The sequence below is a fragment of the Microcaecilia unicolor genome, chromosome 3 (assembly GCF_901765095.1).
Source record: "Microcaecilia unicolor chromosome 3, aMicUni1.1, whole genome shotgun sequence".
Lineage (NCBI taxonomy): Eukaryota > Metazoa > Chordata > Amphibia > Gymnophiona > Siphonopidae > Microcaecilia > Microcaecilia unicolor.
The window spans coordinates 408,128,612-408,147,782 of record NC_044033.1 but is presented as its reverse complement, the minus strand read 5'-3'; the positions used below and the strand labels follow the sequence as shown (position 1 = coordinate 408,147,782).

The window sequence follows — 19,171 nt, the reverse complement described above, 5'->3', positions numbered from 1 at the left end:
GGAGTAGGTCTTGGCAAAGAAGTAGGTCTTCAACAACTTCTTGAAGAGGGCGTGGTCTGCTTGAGTTTTAAGGTGTTGCGGGAGAGAATTCCAGTGCTTAGGACTCCAATAGCGGAAAGATGAGGCAAAGATCCTCTTGTATTTGACACCCTTACAGTTTGGGAAGTGAAGGTGGAGGAAGGAACGAGCAGCAGGGTTGGCATTCCTGGGCGGGAGGTCGATCAAGGGGTGTATATACTCCGGGGCAAAACCATAGATAATTTTATGGGTCAAGGAGCAGAGTTTAAAGGCAATGCGCTCCTGAACAGGCAGCCAGTGTAATTTGAACCGTAAGGGTTCGGCATGTGCAAAGCGTTGCTCTCTCAGGATGAGTCTCGCAGCAGTGTTCTGAACTGTTTGGAACTTTTTCAACAGAGAGGCCTGGCAGCCCGCGTAAATTCCGCTGCAGTAGTCCAAGTGGGAAAGGACAAGCCAGTGGACAAGTGTGCGGAACAAATCTCTAGGAAGGAAGTATCTGATACGCCGAAGCCTCCACATGGCGTGAAACATTTTTTTGGTGACCAAGTGCACATGATTGTCCAGCTGGAGGTGTGTGTCCAGTTGCACTCCTAAAAGCCGCAGGCTTGTGGCAATCGGAAGGACAGAGCCCAATACGGAGAGCATCGTGTCAGTTACTGGAGTGTGGATGGACGAGAGGATGAGACACTGTGTTTTGTCCTTGTTTAATTTGAAACTAACTAGACATGCTGTCTGCCAGGAGTCAAGCATGGTTTCAGTTAATAGTACTGTGACACTATTATTATAACTGACAACTGAAGTGAATAAGATGCTAAGCAGAGGTAAAGATATAGTGTTACTTCAAATTGATATATCTGCCACCTTTGATATGGTAAATCATAGTAAACTGATTGCCCTGTTATCAGAACTGGGTCTTGCTACAACAATGCTCCAATGGTTTATTTTGTAGTAAACAGACAGTATGCTGTAGCTAAGGATGGGATGTTTTCAGACTACTGGAAATCACTGTGTGGAGTCCTACAAGGGTCCTCTATATCCCTGTTGCTATATAATATATGGCTGTAGGTCCGTTCCCACCGGACATTCCCACCTACCAATTCCCATCTGGACAATTCCCACCATACCAGGGAGGTCAAAGCAAATGCAAGGCAAAGATAAAGAAGGCCAAGAGGGATTACGAAAAAAAGATAGCATTAGAGGCAAAAAAACATAGTAAAAAATGTTTTCGGTATATTAAAAGCAGGAAGCCAGCAAAAGAATCGGTTGGGCCGCTGGATGACCAAGGGGTAAAAGGGGCGATCAAGGAAGACAAAGACGTAGCGGAGAGATTGAATGAATTCTTTGCTTCGGTCTTCACCGAGGAAGATTTGGGTGGGATACCGGTGTCGGAAATGGTATTTCAAGCGGACGAGTCGGAGAAACTTACTGACTTCACGGTAAACCTAGAGGACGTAATGGGGCAGTTCGGCAAACTGAAGAGTAGCAAATCTCCTGGACCGGATGGTATTCATCCTAGAGTACTGATAGAACTGAAAAATGAGCTTGCGGAGCTACTGCTAGTGATATGCAACTTATCCTTAAAATCGAGCGTGGTACCGGAAGATTGGAGGGTGGCCAATGTAACGCCCATTTTTAAAAAAGGCTCCAGGGGAGATCCGGGAAATTATAGACCGGTGAGTCTGACGTCGGTGCTGGGGAAAATGGTAGAGGCTATTATTAAAAACAAAATTACAGAGCACATCCGAGGACATGGATTACTGAGACCGAGTCAGCACGGCTTTTGTGTAGGGAAATCTTGCCTGACCAATTTACTTCAATTCTTTGAAGGAGTAAACAAACATGTGGACAAAGGGGAGCCGGTTGATATTGTGTATGTGGATTTTCAAAAGGCGTTTGACAAGGTACCTCATGAAAGGCTACAGAGGAAATTGGAGGGTCATGGGATAGGAGGAAATGTCCTATTGTGGATTAAAAACTGGTTGAAGGATAGGAAACAGAGAGTGGGGTTAAATGGGCAGTATTCACAATGGAGAAGGGTAGTTAGTGGGGTTCCTCAGGGGTCTGTGCTAGGACCGCTGCTTTTAATATATTTATAAATGATTTAGAGATGGGAGTAACTAGCGAGGTAATTAAATTTGCTGATGACACAAAATTATTCAAAGTCGTTAACTCGCGACAGGATTGTGAAAAATTACAAGAGGACCTTACGAGACTGGGAGACTGGGCGGCTAAATGGCAGATGACGTTTAATGTGAGCAAGTGCAAGGTGATGCATGTGGGAAAAAAGAACCCTAATTATAGCTACGTCATGCAAGGTTCCACGTTAGGAGTTACGGACCAAGAAAGGGATCTGGGTGTCGTCGTCGATAACACACTGAAACCTTCTGCTCAGTGTGCTGCTGCGGCTAGGAAAGCGGAAAACAGGAAGTTGTAGAGTAGGCGGGACACGCCTGAGAAGAGGCTCCGACGACGCGCACTGGCAGAAGGCTGGCTAAGGGAATCGCCGGTGCTGGAGGGAGAACGGCGCTTCAGGTCAGTAAAAATGACCAGAACTGACCATGTGCAGGGGGCTGTCACGGGGGGGGGGGGGGGGGGGGGGTGTAAAATGCGAGGCCTGTGCCCACCCAGTCCACCTCCAGGTCCATCTACAAATTAAACTATGGCTACGCTACTGTTGGGAACTACTGCATCAATCTCTTTGGTGCCTCAGTACCCTGGGAGACATCTTCTGACAGGTGTCACAGTCATGGCTCTCATTGCTCTACACAGAGACGACATGCAGATCTGTGCCAGACATCAGCTGACTACAGTATTATGCATGTTTTCTTAAAGCCACTGGCACACTTGTGACTTTGTGGGGGAAAAAATCAAAGGCTCAAATTTGGTCACAAAAATCACAACTGATAGAACTGTTGCCCACAGCAAGTTAGAGACAAAAAGGCATGCAAAACTTTACACATGTAGTTCCATTTCCACACTATCTGCTTGCTTCGCTGTTAATGGGCATCAGCATTAATATATGTTGAGCCGCTTTTCCACCCCTTTCCTCACATTTAAATAAAATGTTGCATTAGATGTTAAAGCAATATGTGACAATGTTAAAACCCAAGTTAAATACCTAAGGTGATTTAGGAGTGCTTTTACTAAGCTGCGTGCTTACTGCATCTAAAAATACCTTACTGTGGGGCATGCTCAGGCATCCCATGGTAATTTTGGGATCAGCGTGCGCTACCCACGTGCAAAAAAAAATGTTTTTAGTGCTGGAAGCAGAGAGCGGTTGTGCCCTGTGCTAATCGGTTAGGGCAGCCACATTGCCACATGCTAACTAATTATACAAATTAGCTAATGAGCACTTACTGTCTACAAAGCAGGTGGCAGTAGGGGTTCACACGCTAATGTGAAAATTAGCTCATGGCAATTAAAACAGAAAATAGACAAATAAGCCATTTTACCCCTGCAGTAAAAATGGCCTTAGTGTGTGGGAATGACCCGCGAAAGGATACGTTAAGATCACTTTTTACCGTAGTTGTGTAAAAGTGCCCCTTAGTAATTAGGCACATAGGTGCTGCTGATGGATCAGACCTGGGCAATTTTCTCTCTGAACTTATACGGTGTCTGCATTTCAGCATGGTGGAGAGCTCTGCACTACTTTAAGACATCAAAGCTGGATTTGCTCATGCTGATGGCATTTAAGATCTGTTTTAAACATTTTTGCAAACATTAGAAACTAGTAAAAAAAAGACCTGTTTCTGACAGAAATGAAATGGGCGCTAGCAAGGTTTTGCTTGGAGTGTGTATGTTTGACACAGTGTGTTTGACAGTGACTGTGTGTGAGAGTGAATGTGTGTGGGTGTGTGAAAGAGAGAGAGTGATACTGTCTCCTCTGTCCCCTACCCCCCCACATCCAGCGATTCTCCTCTCTTCCCTGCCCCCCCTGTAGCCACCCAGGGATTCTCCTCTGTCCCCACCCCTGCCACCACGCCCCCCCGATGTTGCCGCCGCTCACCCCTCCATCCCCCCCGAAGGTCGCCACCACTCCGCTGCAACCCCCCCCCCCCCCGATGTTGCTGCAACCACTGCTCCCCCCCCCCCAGGTCGCCGCCGCTCCCCCCCTCTCCGTCCACCCAGCCACTTTCCTTACAGGCCCACCCAGCCACCCAACAGACCTGCCAAGTCTCCAGCGACACAGGCGCACCAGCTCCGATTTCTGGCCACTGCTGCTTCAGCACCAGCGTCCAATACAAAAACACCATCAGCTGTTTTTACAAAGCAAGCACGGCACCGCAGGCAGCCATCAGGATTGGCTGTTGGTTCTGCAGCCCCTCCTCTCACGTCACTGCGCTCCTCCGGGGTCGTCCTCCAGGGGCAGTGACGTGAGAGGCGAGAGGAGGGGCTGCAGAGCCAACAGCCAATCCTGATGGCTGCCTGCGGTGCCGTGCTTGTTTCGTAAAAACAGCTGATGGTGTTTTTGTAGTGTCTGCCAGAAATCGGAGCTGTTGCCGCCTGTGTCGCTGGAGACTTGGCAGGTCTGCTGGGTGGGTGGGCCTGTAGGGAAAGTGGCTGGGTGGACGGAGAAGGGGGAGCAGTGGCTGCGGCGACCTCGGGGTGAGGTATGGAAGGGGGGAGCGGTGGGGACCTTGGGGGGGTGGAGGGGTGAGCGGCGGCGAACTCGAGGGGGGGGGGGCGTGGCAGCAGGGGCGGGCTCCTGCAACATTCTAATGTTTCTCACTGTGTTCGTGACGTCAGGAGATGGTTTCGATCCCAGTGAGACACATTCGAACGTTGAAGGAGCAAATTATTATATTAGATATTACTCCTGCGATCCATAAAATGTCAACAGCTAGTGTTCAGCCTGCTGACATTTCTTGTCACAATACAACCACAGGGAAAGCAAAAGTGATTCCTACTCTGATGTATGTATCTTATACTGTATTGTACAGTGTGTTATGCAAATACTAGAAAACAGAGTATTTGTTAGTTTATCATAAAAATGAAGCCATTTTAAACTATTCATTTTTTTTCACGTTAACCCTTGCTGCAGTTTTGTAGATAGCAGGACATTCTTTCTTGCTAGAGTCAGTTTTTCACACACTATTTTGTTCTTTCAGGTGTGGCATTGCCTTGGATGCCTGGATGTTTCCTCTGAAAGATGAAATATATTCCAGCGTGCAGCAGCCTCTGCTCTTCATCAATTCAGAAACATTCCAGTCAGTTGATAGTATTTTAAAAATGAAAAAATTTGACTCCACAGAAGTTGAAAGAAAAATGATCACTATCAAGCAAGTATTAACAGTTCTGTCACTCTGTTAAGTGTACAGTAACTTTATTGTAACTGTACATTTTATTTTGACTTGCATTGCAGGCAGCTGCGTCATTTTAAAATTGGCTGCCATCTTCCCAGCAACTGCTATGATCCCGTCCTTAATCAAATTCATCTTGATTTTTAGTTCTAGTATTCTCAGAGAACAGTACACTATTGAGATGTTGATATTTCAAGCGGACACAACAAAGAATAAAACAGTTGCTTGCTTGTAACAGATGCTGTCCATAGATCAAGGGGCCCACCCAGTTTAGCTTCAGGCTCACCCAGAAGCAGAGTCCGTGTCTTCCAATCCTCGCTGTCTCCCACCCCTGCTGCAGCGCTTACACTTTACTATGGCGCTGCCTGGCAGCAACTCTACAGATGCGGCACCGACGTCCTGCTCTGGGGCCTTCCCTCTGCCGCGCTGATGTAACTTCCTGTTTACAGAGGCAGGATGCGGAAGGCCCTGGAGCAGGACGTCGGTGCCGCATCTGTAGAGTTGCTGTCAGGCAGCGCCATAGTAAAGTGTAAGTGCTGCCGTGGGGGTGGGAGACTGAGGTGCAACAGCAGCGCCGAAAACATTAAATGCAAGCGCTGCGGCAGGGGTGGGAGATGGCGAGGAAGTCAGTGGGGTGCTGGCCCTGCAAAGGGAGGGGGCTGAAGGGAAGGGAGAGGTGCTGGGGAGGGTGAGGAAGACAGTGGGGTGCTGGCCCTTCAAGGGGAGTGGGCTGAAGGGAGGGGTGCTAGGTGCTGAACTTGTTGGGGGGGGGGGGGGGGAATGAAGATTTGAAGGTGCTGGCCCTGGGAGGGGAGGGGCCTGAAGGGAACAGAGAGGTACTGGACTTGCAGAGGGGAGGTTGGAGGGAAGGGGAGAGTTTTTGGATTTGCAGAGGGGAGGTTGGAGGGAAGGGGAGAGGTGCTGGATATGCGGGGGGGGGGGGGGGTGGAGGGAAAGGGGAGATGTGCTGGATATGCAGAGGATTGAAGAGAAGGGGAGAGGTGCTGGACATGTAGGGGGGATGGATGAAAGGGAAAGAGGTGCTGAACATGTAGGGGGGGCTGGATAAAAGGGAGAGAGGTGCTGAACATGTAGGGGGGGCTGGATAAAAGGGAGAGAGATGCTGGACATGTTGTGGGGGGGGGGGCTGAAGGAGAGGTGCTGGATTTGCAGATGATGGCTGAAGGAAAAGGAGACAGATGTGGACCTGCAAGGAGGGCTTTAGCAAAGGGAGAAAGGTGCTGGACCTATGGGAGGGGTTAGAGGGAAGGGAGAGAGATGTTGGGAGAAAGAGCCAGATGCATAAGGGGAAGGAAAGAGAGGAAGAGAAGCTGGTTGGGGGGTGGGATCAGAGAGGAGAGGGACACATTGGTGTGGAGGAGGGAGAAAGGGGACACAGGGAAGTATACAGATACAGAAGGGAGATGATGGGCATTAGGTGGGAGCATGGGGACGGGGACACAAATGTGAGATGCTGTATGGGGATGGCACATGGGCACAGAGGGCTAATTCCTGACAAGGGGGGGGGGAACGGGGATATGGAATAGAGATAAAATGCTGGACACTGGAGAGGAGGGTTTATGGACACAGAGGGGGGGGGGGGGGGGGAGATACCAGACAAGGGAGAGAATAGGAACACAGAAGGGATATGCTGGGCATGGGGTGCATAGGTGCACAGAAGGATGATGATGGATGAGGGGATATGAACACGGGAGATACTGGACAAGGAAATATAGGAAAACAGAGATGGGAGATGGACATGGAGAAAGAAGAAATGTGAAATAGACAGGAGACCCTGGCAAGTGAGTTAAGAGAAGACAGAGGGAAGCAGAAACCAGAGACTGGGACCAATATGATTTGAGAAATAAAATGACCAGACAACAAAAAGGATTTGGAATGTGCATCTTGCCAAAGTTGATGTTAAACATAGTGGGGTCCAGGACAGAAATCTAGGAAAGGACCCCAAAGTCCATTACCAGGCTGCGCCTTCAGCTTCCAGGCCAGCATGCAGGCTTTCTGTGGCCAAGGAACCAAGCACAATTGCCCTAGTTGCAACCCCTAACACCATCCCTGGCATGTGCCATCTTTATATTTTGCACAGGAGCAAATGCCTTTCTTTCTTGTTTCTCTGGTGTTGTACTACATGTAAGGTCTAGTTTCTTGTGGTTTCCATTTAATTTATATTTCTAGAGTTTGTGGTCACTTTTTCTGTATTTGGCAATTTGTGCCCTGTGTGTGTGACTGAGGTATTCTGTTAGCATGAGGTTTCCATGTAGCATTCTGTAGTAATTTGGCTTGTTCAGGTTTCCAGATAAATGCATTTGTATTTTAGGGCCCTACTATAATATTTAAGGCACTTCTTTTTCATAGGTAGGATCTTTGTTTTTGGAAGTTAGTGTTGTTGGCATGGTAGATTTGCTCTAGGTTCTGAGTGACTTATTTTATAGATTTTTTTAAAATTATTATAATATGTCTGTAATTGAGATTACACTAGAAACCAAAATTTCTTTGTATGATGAGTTTTATGGAGAATTGTCCTTGCTGTGCTCTGTATCCATTGTTGGTGGAGGGCCAGGAGGTTCTCTGGATGCAGAATGCGTTTGGCTTCAATATAATATATGTGTTGGAGGACCATGGCTCAATGGGGCTGAATAGTGTAGTCTATTGTACTTCCCTTAGCTCTCAATTGGCCTGCAGCCACTGAAGCCTGCACTGCAACCCCCATTGAAGTTATGGGAAGTGGGGTAGGGACAGAGCATAGGTGCATCAGGTTGCTGTTTTTTCTCTTTCAAAAAAGTTGGCAACTCTAGTGCCCACCCATCCAACCTGTTGGCCCACCCAAAAATTGCCTTCTGGCTACGCCACTGCCATAGATAATAGGATAAATCAGATATGCAAATGGTGATGGCCTTCTGATAGCACCAAGATCGCTCCTGGAACTCAGAAAAACTTACAGTATTATTTTTTTTAACATGGGTAGACTTGACTGTGCAGCTGCTACTATGAATACCCTCAGTCCAGGGCTGGGCAAACTTTATATATAGAGGGTTGCATGAATATCAGTACTATCTCTAGCGAAGCAATTATATAATGGAACCAGACATGTACAGAGCTCCACCGAGCACCTATGATAAATCAGTAAGTAAAATTGAACTAAAAACAATGGAAACAAACTGCTAGAATGACAATTCTGAAAATATTTGCAAACTACAGTGTTTAAAGTTTGGTTAACAACATCCTCTATGTATACAGCCCATGGTCTTGCAAGTCACATAAAATTCAATGGCAGGCCACATTTGGGTTGCAGGTTGCCTACCCTTACCCCAATCTATTGTACAGCTTAGGATCAACTTCCTAGGAAGGTGGGTGGGGATGCATGTCTGATTTAGTCTACTGTATACAGCGAATACCTGTGAAAACAAGCAAATGTGGCTGCTTTGCCCACAAATAGGGTAAATCAGCCACACAAATGGGCTCTTCAACAAAACGTCCAGCATAGTGGTTTACAGTAAATAAAATCAAGCAAAGAGCAACAATGTATCACTAGAACAACCCAGACAGACAGTTTGGTTATGCCCCGCTATATGCAGCCTAGCATCTTTCTGGCTGCTGCTACTGTCACATTCATTCATAACCCCGAATTTCTCAGCCATTATCTCCCCAAAGTCTGTCTCCTGGTCTGTGCACATCAGTCTCTCACTACCTCTCAACATACAGCTCATTATAATGCACCCTAAATGCATTGTAGTGGGTCAGACTGAAGGTCCACCTAGCCCAGTATTCTGCTTCCAGCAATGGCCCAATACAGATCACAATACCTGGCAGAATCCCAACAGCAAGGTTCCATGCTACTGACTAGACTTGCATGGGGACAGAAATTTCACCCATCTCTGCCTGTCCCCCCGTGCTACAAATAATCTGACTTGTGGTAAAATTACTCAAATTAACAGTTGCCCATTTTGATAACTTTCCCTCTCAGTGCTTATGGAGATTTCAATGTTATCAACCATCTCTATTCATTTTTTTTAGTGCTATTATAATTGCCATTCTTAGTAAACCAAGCACCACCAATATTTATAAGGGAGGAGGCAAAAAATTCACCACAATGCTAAGCCCAGCTCCTATCACTATTTCTTGTCAACAATTACTTTGAGTCACAATCTTAGATTTACTATTGGATCCATCAGATACGCATGCTTCAACCACAATGCTAGTTTCTCTTGAGTCTGGCATAAATAAGGGAGATCATGTAATCGTCATCAATCCAGTGTAGATTTTTTTTATATATTTTCACATTCATTTTCATTTATATTTCCTTCTCATATATAGCATATGTAATAAATCCAAGTACTTAGCTTAACGTAGCTTCTTCTTAGCTACCATCATCAAAACCCTTCATAAGAGGTACTCAAAAGTCACTGAGGAAACACATCACACCGACAAGAATTCATGTTTCACCATTGGTTGTCTCAAGGTCAGTCTCCATGTAGGTCCTTGTTGATGTTGATGACCTACATGGAGACCGACCTTGAGACAGCCAATGGTGAAACATGAATTCATGTCGGTGTGATGTGGAGACTGATCTTGAGACAGCCATTGGTGAAACATGAATTCATGTCGGTGTGATGTGGAGACTGATCTTAAGACAGCCATTGGTGAAACATGAATTCATGTCAGTGTGATGTCTCTCCTCAGTGATATTTGAGTACTCCCCCTTAAATCACGTCAGGACCGTTAGAGTACAGCTAGACTCAACACTTACACACCCAAGTCCAAGTAACCTTCAAGAGCTGCTTCTATCATTTGTGACAACTATGCTGCTTCTCTCTATGTATTGAGAAAGTCTTGTCACAGTGGTTCGTACTATGCCAACATCCAGACTGGACTCCTCTATTGCACTCCATACTGTTCTAACTACAAAAGGTTTGTACCAGCTCCAGTTTTTTCAGAATACTGCAGCAATACAGCTAAAAGGTTGTAATCAATGTGACCATACCCTTTTCACTGGCTACCAGTACAATATAGGACTAAATTTAAAACTCTAGGTCTAATCTTCAAGGACCTTAAAGGAAATAGGATCTCCCTATACATATCTCCAAAGTCACTAAGGTTCTCCCAAAGAGTATCCCTAACCACACCCTGTCCAAAGGGCATCACATGCGACACCCACCAGCGAGTCTTCTCTGAAGTAGCCCCACACTCTGTGAAAGGCTTCACTCAAAACAAGATTCTCTCTACTTCAGGAAGCAAGTGAAAGCTTGACTCTTCTCCCAAGCCTTTAATGGAATAAGCAACTAACTTGCCAGTGACGCACACACACAAGGACTAATACTGGGACTTGCTCATCCACTTCTTTCCTGAGATTATATCCATGTACATTTCTGACACTCACTTGCAACTTTATTTAAATTAGTCACCTAAATCCCTATTACTCAGTCTTATCTCTACGTGTTCTGCCTTTGCTTACACCCCATACCGTCTATTAAGATGTTTTATCGTGTTGAAATTGAGACGTATTTGAAAGCACTCAGACTTACACAGTAACCTATGGAACTTTGTAAGTCTAAGTGCTTTGAAAATGAGCCCCTTTGTAAAGTAGCATACTACACCATACTATGTATTGTTATTTTTATATTTTTACTGCTGTATTTGTTTATATTCTAGATGTTCAGCGCCTTGGCTGAATTTCTTCTAAAAGTTGGTAAATAAATCCTAACAATGGAAATAATAATATTGGAAAATAGTGAATCATGTACAATAGCAACTATTGCACACATGCGAGCATTATTGTCACATAATGCACACTCCCGTAGTCGGCGCTGAGCCCGGATATTCAATGCCAGGCCGTTTCTGGTGACTAGTGTTGAATATCCGGTTTATTTTTGGCCTGTTTGAACATAACTGGTCATCGGCTAGTTGCTGAACGCTAATATTCAGCGGAGATAGCCGGCTATGTCATGCTGAATATTAGCAATTAGCTGGCTAAGTACCATTTAACTGGCCAGGTGCCATTCCTGGCAGGTTAAATGGTTTTGAATATTGTGTTGTGGGGGGTGTTTCATTTCCATTCTCACGGTTTGCTTAATTAACAATTTGAGAACTCCTACACGTCATTCCTAGGGCACCTTGCTCCCTCTGCAGGTCAATTGGTTAGTTGCAGCTGTCTGAAATCAGGCTTTAAAAAAAAAATTTATTTATTTATTAGGATTTATTTACCGCCTTTTTGAAGGAATTCACTCAAGGCGGTGTACAGTAAGAATAGATCAAATATGAGCAATAGACAATTACAGCAGTAAAAATATTAAAAAACAATACAAAGTATGGCATGGTATACTATGTATAATGTCAACACAATACATAATACAACATTATAATTGATAGTGAAGGGTAAAGCGAAGATATAACATATAGAAGGGTAAGAAAGTAGGAAGAGTTAGAAAGTAAGGTGATTGATTTAAAGAAAGTTGCACATGAGGTCAGAGAAATGGTTAAATGTTATCTCAGCAAGGGTAGGAGTGGATAAACATGTCCTGCTGCAGTATATGCAGCCTGAGTACTCCTTGTGTGTGTGATTGAGACTAACGAGTTAGTTACGTAGAAGCCTGAAGTGTTCTAATAGGAATAATTTTAGTTTCATGGGTCCAAATTGTCTGAATCTGGAAATCAGGGTATAGTACTAGGATATATATATTTTTTGTAAGCTGATTTCCCAACATTGCGGTGTCCTTTTACTAAGGTGCGCTGAAAAATGGCTTGCGGTAGTGTAGGTGCGGGTTTTTGGTGCATGGTGATCCATTTTTCAGCATGCCTATAAAAAAAGGCCTTTTTTAAAATTTCTGCCGAAAATTGCCGTGCATCCATTTCGGGTCTGCAACCTTACCGCCAGCCCATCACCTAGCAATAAAGTCTCATGCAGTAACTGGGCACTAATGACCTGCGCGCGTCTGAAAATAACAATCATTTTTTGGCCACGTGTATCGGCCACGTGCCAAAAATGAAATTACCACAAGAGCCACACAGTAACCGGGTGGTAACTGCATTTTGGCGCGTTGGGCACACGTAGACACTTACGCGGCTTAGTAAAAGGACCCCTATATAAACAGGGAACTCTGTGCCAGCAGATTGCTGGAGGGAAAGCAGCAGAGAGCTAGGTTTACAGAGAGAAAATCTCTGTGTACAAAAAAAAATCTTGACAATTATTTTAAGTTCAGCAAATAGAGGTAAAATTTTTAAATAAGGTAAGGTCCTGGTCTGGAGAAACTAGAAAAAAAAATAAAATTATGTAAAAATATATTTTGTTTGGTAAGTGTATATTACCCATGTGCGGGGGTGAACAGCTGTAGATGAAAAGTGTAATGTTTACTTTATAAAAATATCTTGGGGGGGGGGGGGGGGGGGGGAGTAGGACCACAAAAAGAAACACACCTGTCTCATGAGTGAAAAATGAGACAAGAATGGAAGATCAGAAATAATAAAAGGAAATAAAATAAACTGGAAAAAAAACCCAAAAACTAAGTAAAAAAATGAGGCATGCTGAGTGCGGATGCGAGTAAAAATTAATGCCATATTCATAGTGAATTACAAAACAATCTCTGGTCTGGTAATAATATTAGGTATAAAGTAGCTTTAATAATACATCCAAATAGCTAAAATTGCTGTGACCCCACAACGGTAGTTAGATATCGTCCATGCAGAAATTAAGGAGCAGCCCTTGAAGCAGCAATTGCAAAACATGGCCCATGTCAGCTATGGGTCCTTTATGTAGAAAGTAAATCATCTTCATTAACATCAGTTTGGGTTTTCATAAGCATTTCTAAATTATTTTTACATATATATTTAAAAAACATTTGTTCAAATAAAAGGGAAATGTTGATAGGCATGTGAAACGAGTCACCACCGAGGTCTTCAGTGAGCGTGGGATCACAGCTATTTTAGCTATGTGAATGTATTATTAATGCTGCATTATCTCTAAATAGTATTCTCCGAGGACAAGCAGGCTGCTTGTTCTCACTGATGGGTGACGTCCACGGCAGCCTCTCCAATCGGAACACTTTACTAGCAAAGGCCTTTGCTAGTCCTCGCGCGCCGATGCGCACCGCGCATGTGCGGCAGTCTTCCCGCCCGAACCGGCTCGTGTTCGTCAGTCTTCTTTTGTCCGCGCTCGGTACGGTCGTGTTTGCACCGTTCGCGCCCCTTAAGTTGACCCTCGCGCGTCTTTTAGCTTTTGCTTAGAAAAAAAAAAAAGGATTTTGAGAAAAGACCTTTTCGGTCTTTTTTTCCCCTTCCCGTATTTCCAGTTTTTGCCCCGCTAAGTTTACTTTCGTTTTCGGGGTAGGCCCTTTTGAGGCCTCGGTTCAAGTTTTTTCTCTCCCTCTTTTTTGGTGCCTTTTCCGCCATTACGAGTTTTGATTTCGCCGGCATGATTTTTCCGCCCATGTCATCGAAGTCTCCCAGCGGCTTCAAGAAGTGCACCCAGTGCGCCCAGGTAATCTCGCTCACTGATAGGTACGCGTCGTGTCTTCAGTGTCTGGGGGCTGGGCACCGCCCACAGGCCTGTAGTCTTTGCGCCCTTTTACAGAAAAGGACTCAGGTAGCGAGATTGGCCCAGTGGAACGTGTTGTTCTCGGGCTCTTCATCGGCAACAGCACCGGGGGTATCAAGTGCATCGACGTCGGCAGCATCAAGACCTCCGACCTCGGCGGCGACTGTATCGATTGCATCGAGGGATTGACCCTCTGCATCGTCAGTACCGAGACATCGGAAGGCTGCGTCGGCGTCGGTGGTACCGGGACCTCCACTAGTGCTGATGTCGTCGGACGGTGGTGCTTTGACTGGAGTGCAGGTGAGGGCTGTCCATTCCCCTGCTGGTGGCAGTGAGCCTTCGGGTGGGTCTCCCCCTACCCTGAGGGCTCCTGCGGTACAGCCCCCCCGAGACCGACCTTCTTCGGCCTCGGCCCCGAGGAAGCGACGGTTGGATTCTACGACCTCCTCGTCGGTACCGGGAAGTTCCGGTGACATGCTTCGTTTGAAAAAGTCAAAGAAGCATCGACACCGGTCTCCTTCCCGTATCGGTACCGAGAGCTCTGGGTCGCCAAGGGAGTTGGCACCCAGTAGGCATCGGCACCGGGAGGACCGCTCACCCTCTGTTCAGGAGGTGTCGATGCGCTCCACCTTGGACAGCCCGGAACAGCCTCCACGCCCGGAACAGACTCTGACCTCGACGCCTGCATCGGCTTCTATGTCTTTCTCCACAGCCGCCCTGCACGAGAGTCTCCGGACCGTTCTTCCAGAGATCCTGGGAGAGCTGTTGCGCCCTTCCCCTCCGGTACCAGGGGTGCTTGCGCCACCGGTACCGTCGAGTGAGGCGCCGGCTGGCCCCTTGCCCGGGGTGAGGTCTTCGACATCGGTGCCGCTTGCGGTACCGACTGCGGCCGCCTCCCAGGAAGGCTCCCCGACGACGTCGGCGGAGGGAGCTTCGCCGGTGCTGGCGAAGGAGTCTACCTCTCGACGCTCACACCGTGGCCGTGTTTCCACGGAGTCGAGCCGGACACGGCTTCAGACACAGGTTCATGAACTTGTGTCTGATACCGATGGTGAGGCCTCGTGGGAGGAGGAGGAGGACATCAGATATTTCTCTGACGAGGAGTCTGATGGCCTTCCTTCTGATCCCACTCCCTCCCCTGAAAGGCAGCTTTCTCCTCCCAAGAGTCTGTCTTTCGTGGCCTTTGTCCGGGAGATGTCTACGGCCATCCCCTTCCCGGTGGTTGTGGAGGACGAGCCCAGGGCTGAAATGTTTGAGCTCCTGGACTATCCTTCTCCACCTAAGGAAGCGTCCACAGTACCCATGCATCATGTCCTAAAAAAGACATTGCTGGCGAACTGGACCAAGCCTCTAAGTAATCCCCACATTCCCAAGAAGATCGAGTCCCAGTACCGGATCCATGGGGACACAGAGCTGATGCGCACTCAGTTGCCTCACGACTCTGGAGTTGTGGATTTGGCCCTAAAGAAGGCTAAGAGTTCTAGGGAGCATGCTTCGGCGCCCCCGGGCAAGGACTCTAGAACCTTAGACTCCTTTGGGAGGAAGGCCTACCATTCTTCTATGCTTGTGGCCAAAATCTAGTCTTACCAGCTCTACACGAGCATACATATGCGGAACAATGTGCGGCAGTTGGCGGGCTTGGTGGACAAGCTCCCTCCTGAGCAAGCCAAGCCATTTCAGGAGGTGGTCAGGCAGCTGAAGGCGTGCAGAAAATTCCTGGCCAGAGGGGTATATGATACCTTTGATGTTGCGTCCACGGCCGCTGCTCAAGGTGTGGTGATGCGCAGACTCTCTTGGCTGCGTGCCTCCGACCTGGAGAATAGGATCCAGCAGCGGATTGCGGACTCGCCTTGCCGAGCGGACAATATTTTTGGAGAGAAAGTCGAACAGGTGGTAGAGCAGCTCCACCAGCGGGATACCGCTTTCGACAAGTTCTCCCGCCGGCAGCCTTCAGCTTCTACCTCCACAGGTAGACGTTTTTATGGGGGAAGGAAGACTGTTCCCTACTCTTCTGGTAAGCGTAGGTACAATCCTCCTTCTCGACAGCCTGCGGCCCAGGCTAAGCCCCAGCGCGCTCGCTCTCGTCAGCAGCGTGCGCCTCAGCAAGGCCCCTCGGCTCCCCAGCAAAAGCAAGGGATGAGCTTTTGACTGGCTCCAGCAGAGCATAGCCGACATCCACGTGTCAGTGCCGGGCGATCTGCCGGTCGGAGGGAGGTTGAAAGTTTTTCACCAAAGTTGGCCTCTCATAACCTCCGACCAGTGGGTTCCCCAAATAGTCCGGCAAGGATACACCCTCAATTTGGTTTCCAAACCTCCAAATTGCCCACTGGGAGCTCAATCCTACAGCTTCCAGCACAAGCAGGTACTTAGAGAGGAACTCTCCGCCCTTCTCAGCGCCAATGCGGTCGAGCCCGTGCCATCCGGGCAAGAAGGGCTGGGATTCTATTCCAGGTACTTCCTTGTGGAAAAGAAAACAGGGGGGATGCGTCCCATCCTAGACCTAAGGGCCCTGGAACAAATATCTGGTCAAGGAAAAGTCCAGGATGCTTTCCCTGGGCACCCTTCGTCCCATGATTCAGGAAAACGACTGGCTATGCTCTCTGGACTTGAAGGACGCCTACACGCACATCCCGATACTGCCAGCTCATAGGCAGTATCTGCGATTTCAGCTGGGCACACGTCACTTCCAGTACTGTGTGCTACCCTTTGGGCTCGCCTCTGCGCCCAGAGTGTTCACGAAGTGCTTGGGTGTAGTAGCAGCGGCGCTTCGCAGGCTGGGAGTGCACGTGTTCCCCTATCTCGACGATTGGCTGGTAAAGAACACATCCGAGGCAGGAGCTCTACAGTCCATGCAGATCACTATTCGCCTCCTGGAGCTACTGGGGTTTGTGATAAATTATCCAAAGACCCATCTTCTCCCGGTGCAGAGACTCGAATTCATAGGAGCTCTGCTGGATTCTCGGACGGCTCGTGCCTATCTCCCAGAGGCGAGAGCCAACAACTTGTTGTCCCTCGTCTTGCGGGTACGAGCGTCCCAGCAGATCACAGCTCGGCAGATGTTGAAATTGTTGGGCCACATGGCCTCCACAGTTCATGTAACTACTACTACTACTACTATTTAGCATTTCTATAGCGCTACAAATCATACGCAGCGCTGCACAAACATAGAAGAAAGACAGTCCCTGCTCAAAGAGCTTACAATCTAATAGACAAAAAATAAATAAAGTAAGCAAATCAAATCAATTAATGTGAACGGGAAGGAAGAGAGGAGGGTAGGTGGAGGCGTAGGTGGAGGGTAGGTGGAGGCGATCTGCTCAATGGACCCTAGCTTCCCAGTGGTTTCAGGCTGCTGGGGATCTAGAAGACGTGATCCACCTGTCCACGAGTTTTCTCAAATCCCTGTATTGGTGGACGATTTGGTCCAATTTGACTCTGGGACGCCCTTTCCAAATTCCTCAGCCACAAAAAGTGCTGACTACGGATGCGTCTCTCCTGGGGTGGGGGGCTCATGTCGATGGGCTTCACACCCAGGGAAGCTGGTCCCTCCAGGAACGCAGTCTGCAGATCAATCTCCTGGAGTTACGAGCGGTCTGGAACGCTCTGACGGCTTTCAGAGATCGGCTGTCCCACCAAATTATCCAAATTCAGACAGACAACCAGGTTGCCATGTATTACATCAACAAGCAGGGGGGCACCGGATCTCGCCCCCTGTGTCAGGAAGCCGTCAGCATGTGGCTCTGGGCTCGCCGTCACCTCATGGTTCTCCAAGCCACATATCTGGCAGGCGTAAACAACAGTCTGGCCGACAGGTTGAGCAGGAATATGCAACCTCACGAGTGGTCGCTCAACTCCCGAGTAGTGCGCCAGATCTTCCAGGTGTGGGGCACCCCCTTGGTAGATCTCTTTGCATCTCAAGCCAACCACAAAGTCCCTCAGTTCTGTTCCAGGCTTCAGGCCAACAGCAGACTGGCATCGGATGCCTTCCTCCTGGACTGGGGGGAAGGTCTGCTGTATGCTTATCCTCCCATACCTCTGGTGGGGAAGACTTTGTTGAAACTCAAGCAAGACCGAGGCACCATGATTCTGATTGCTCCCTTTTGGCCACGTCAGATCTGGTTCCCTCTTCTTCTGGAGTTGTCCTCAGAAGAACCGTGGAGATTGGAGTGTTTTCCGACCCTCATCACACAGGACGAAGGGGCACTTCTGCATCCCAACCTCCAGTCTCTGGCTCTCACGGCCTGGATGTTGAGAGCGTAGACTTTGCCTCTTTGGGTCTGTCTGAGGGTGTCTCCCGCATCTTGCTTGCTTCCAGGAAAGATTCCACTAAGAGGAGTTACTTCTTTCTATGGAGGAGGTTTGCCGTCTGGTGTGACAGCAAGGCCCTAGATCCTCGCTCTTGTCCTACACAGACCCTGCTTGAATACCTTCTGCACTTGTCTGAGTCTGGTCTCAAGACCAACTCTGTAAGGGTTCACCTTAGCGCAATTAGTGCATACCATTACCGTGTGGAAGGTAAGCTGATCTCAGGACAGCCTTTAGTTGTTCGCTTCATGAGAGGTTTGCTTTTGTCAAAGCCCCCCGTCAAACCTCCTACAGTGTCATGGAATCTCAATGTCGTTCTCACCCAGCTGATGAAACCTCCTTTTGAGCCACTGAACTCCTGCCATCTGAAGTACTTGACCTGGAAGGTCATTTTCTTGGTGGCAGTTACTTCAGCTCGTAGAGTCAGTGAGCTTCAGGCCCTGGTAGCCCAGGCCCCTTACACCAAATTTCATAACAGAGTAGTCCTCCGCACTCACCCTACGTTCTTGCCGAAGGTAGTGTCGGAGTTCCATCTGAACCAGTCAATTGTCTTGCCAACATTCTTTCCCCGTCCTCATTCCTGCCCTGCTGAACGTCAGCTGCACACATTGGACTGCAAAAGAGCATTGGCCTTCTATCTGGAGCGGACACAGCCCAACAGACAGTCCGCCCAATTGTTTGTTTCTTTTGATCCCAACAGGAGGGGAGTGGCTGTGGGGAAACGCACCATATCCAATTGGCTAGCAGATTGCATTTCCTTCACTTACGCCCAGGCTGGGCTGGCTCTTGAGGGTCATGTCACGGCTCATAATGTTAGAGCCATGGCAGCATCGGTGGCCCACTTGAAGTCAGCCACTATTGAAGAGATTTGCAAAGCTGCGACGTGGTCATCTGTCCACACATTCACATCTCATTACTGCCTGCAGCAGGATACCCGACGCGACAGTCGGTTAGGCCAGTCAGTGCTTCAGAATCTGTTCGGGGTTTAGAATCCAACTCCACCCCCCCT

General features: G+C 47.9%; 1 protein-coding gene across 3 annotated transcripts in view; it reads left to right on the top strand.

Annotated features, from left to right (window-relative positions):
• PLA2G7 (phospholipase A2 group VII) overlaps positions 1–19,171 on the top strand; it is a 121,699-nt gene that overhangs the window by 87,597 nt on the left and 14,931 nt on the right. For all 3 annotated transcript variants that reach the window (XM_030198782.1, XM_030198784.1, XM_030198783.1), the window contains exon 9: positions 5,127–5,297. In XM_030198782.1, the coding sequence (XP_030054642.1) occupies positions 5,127–5,297 (171 nt within the window). The remainder of the gene's footprint in view (positions 1–5,126; positions 5,298–19,171) is intronic.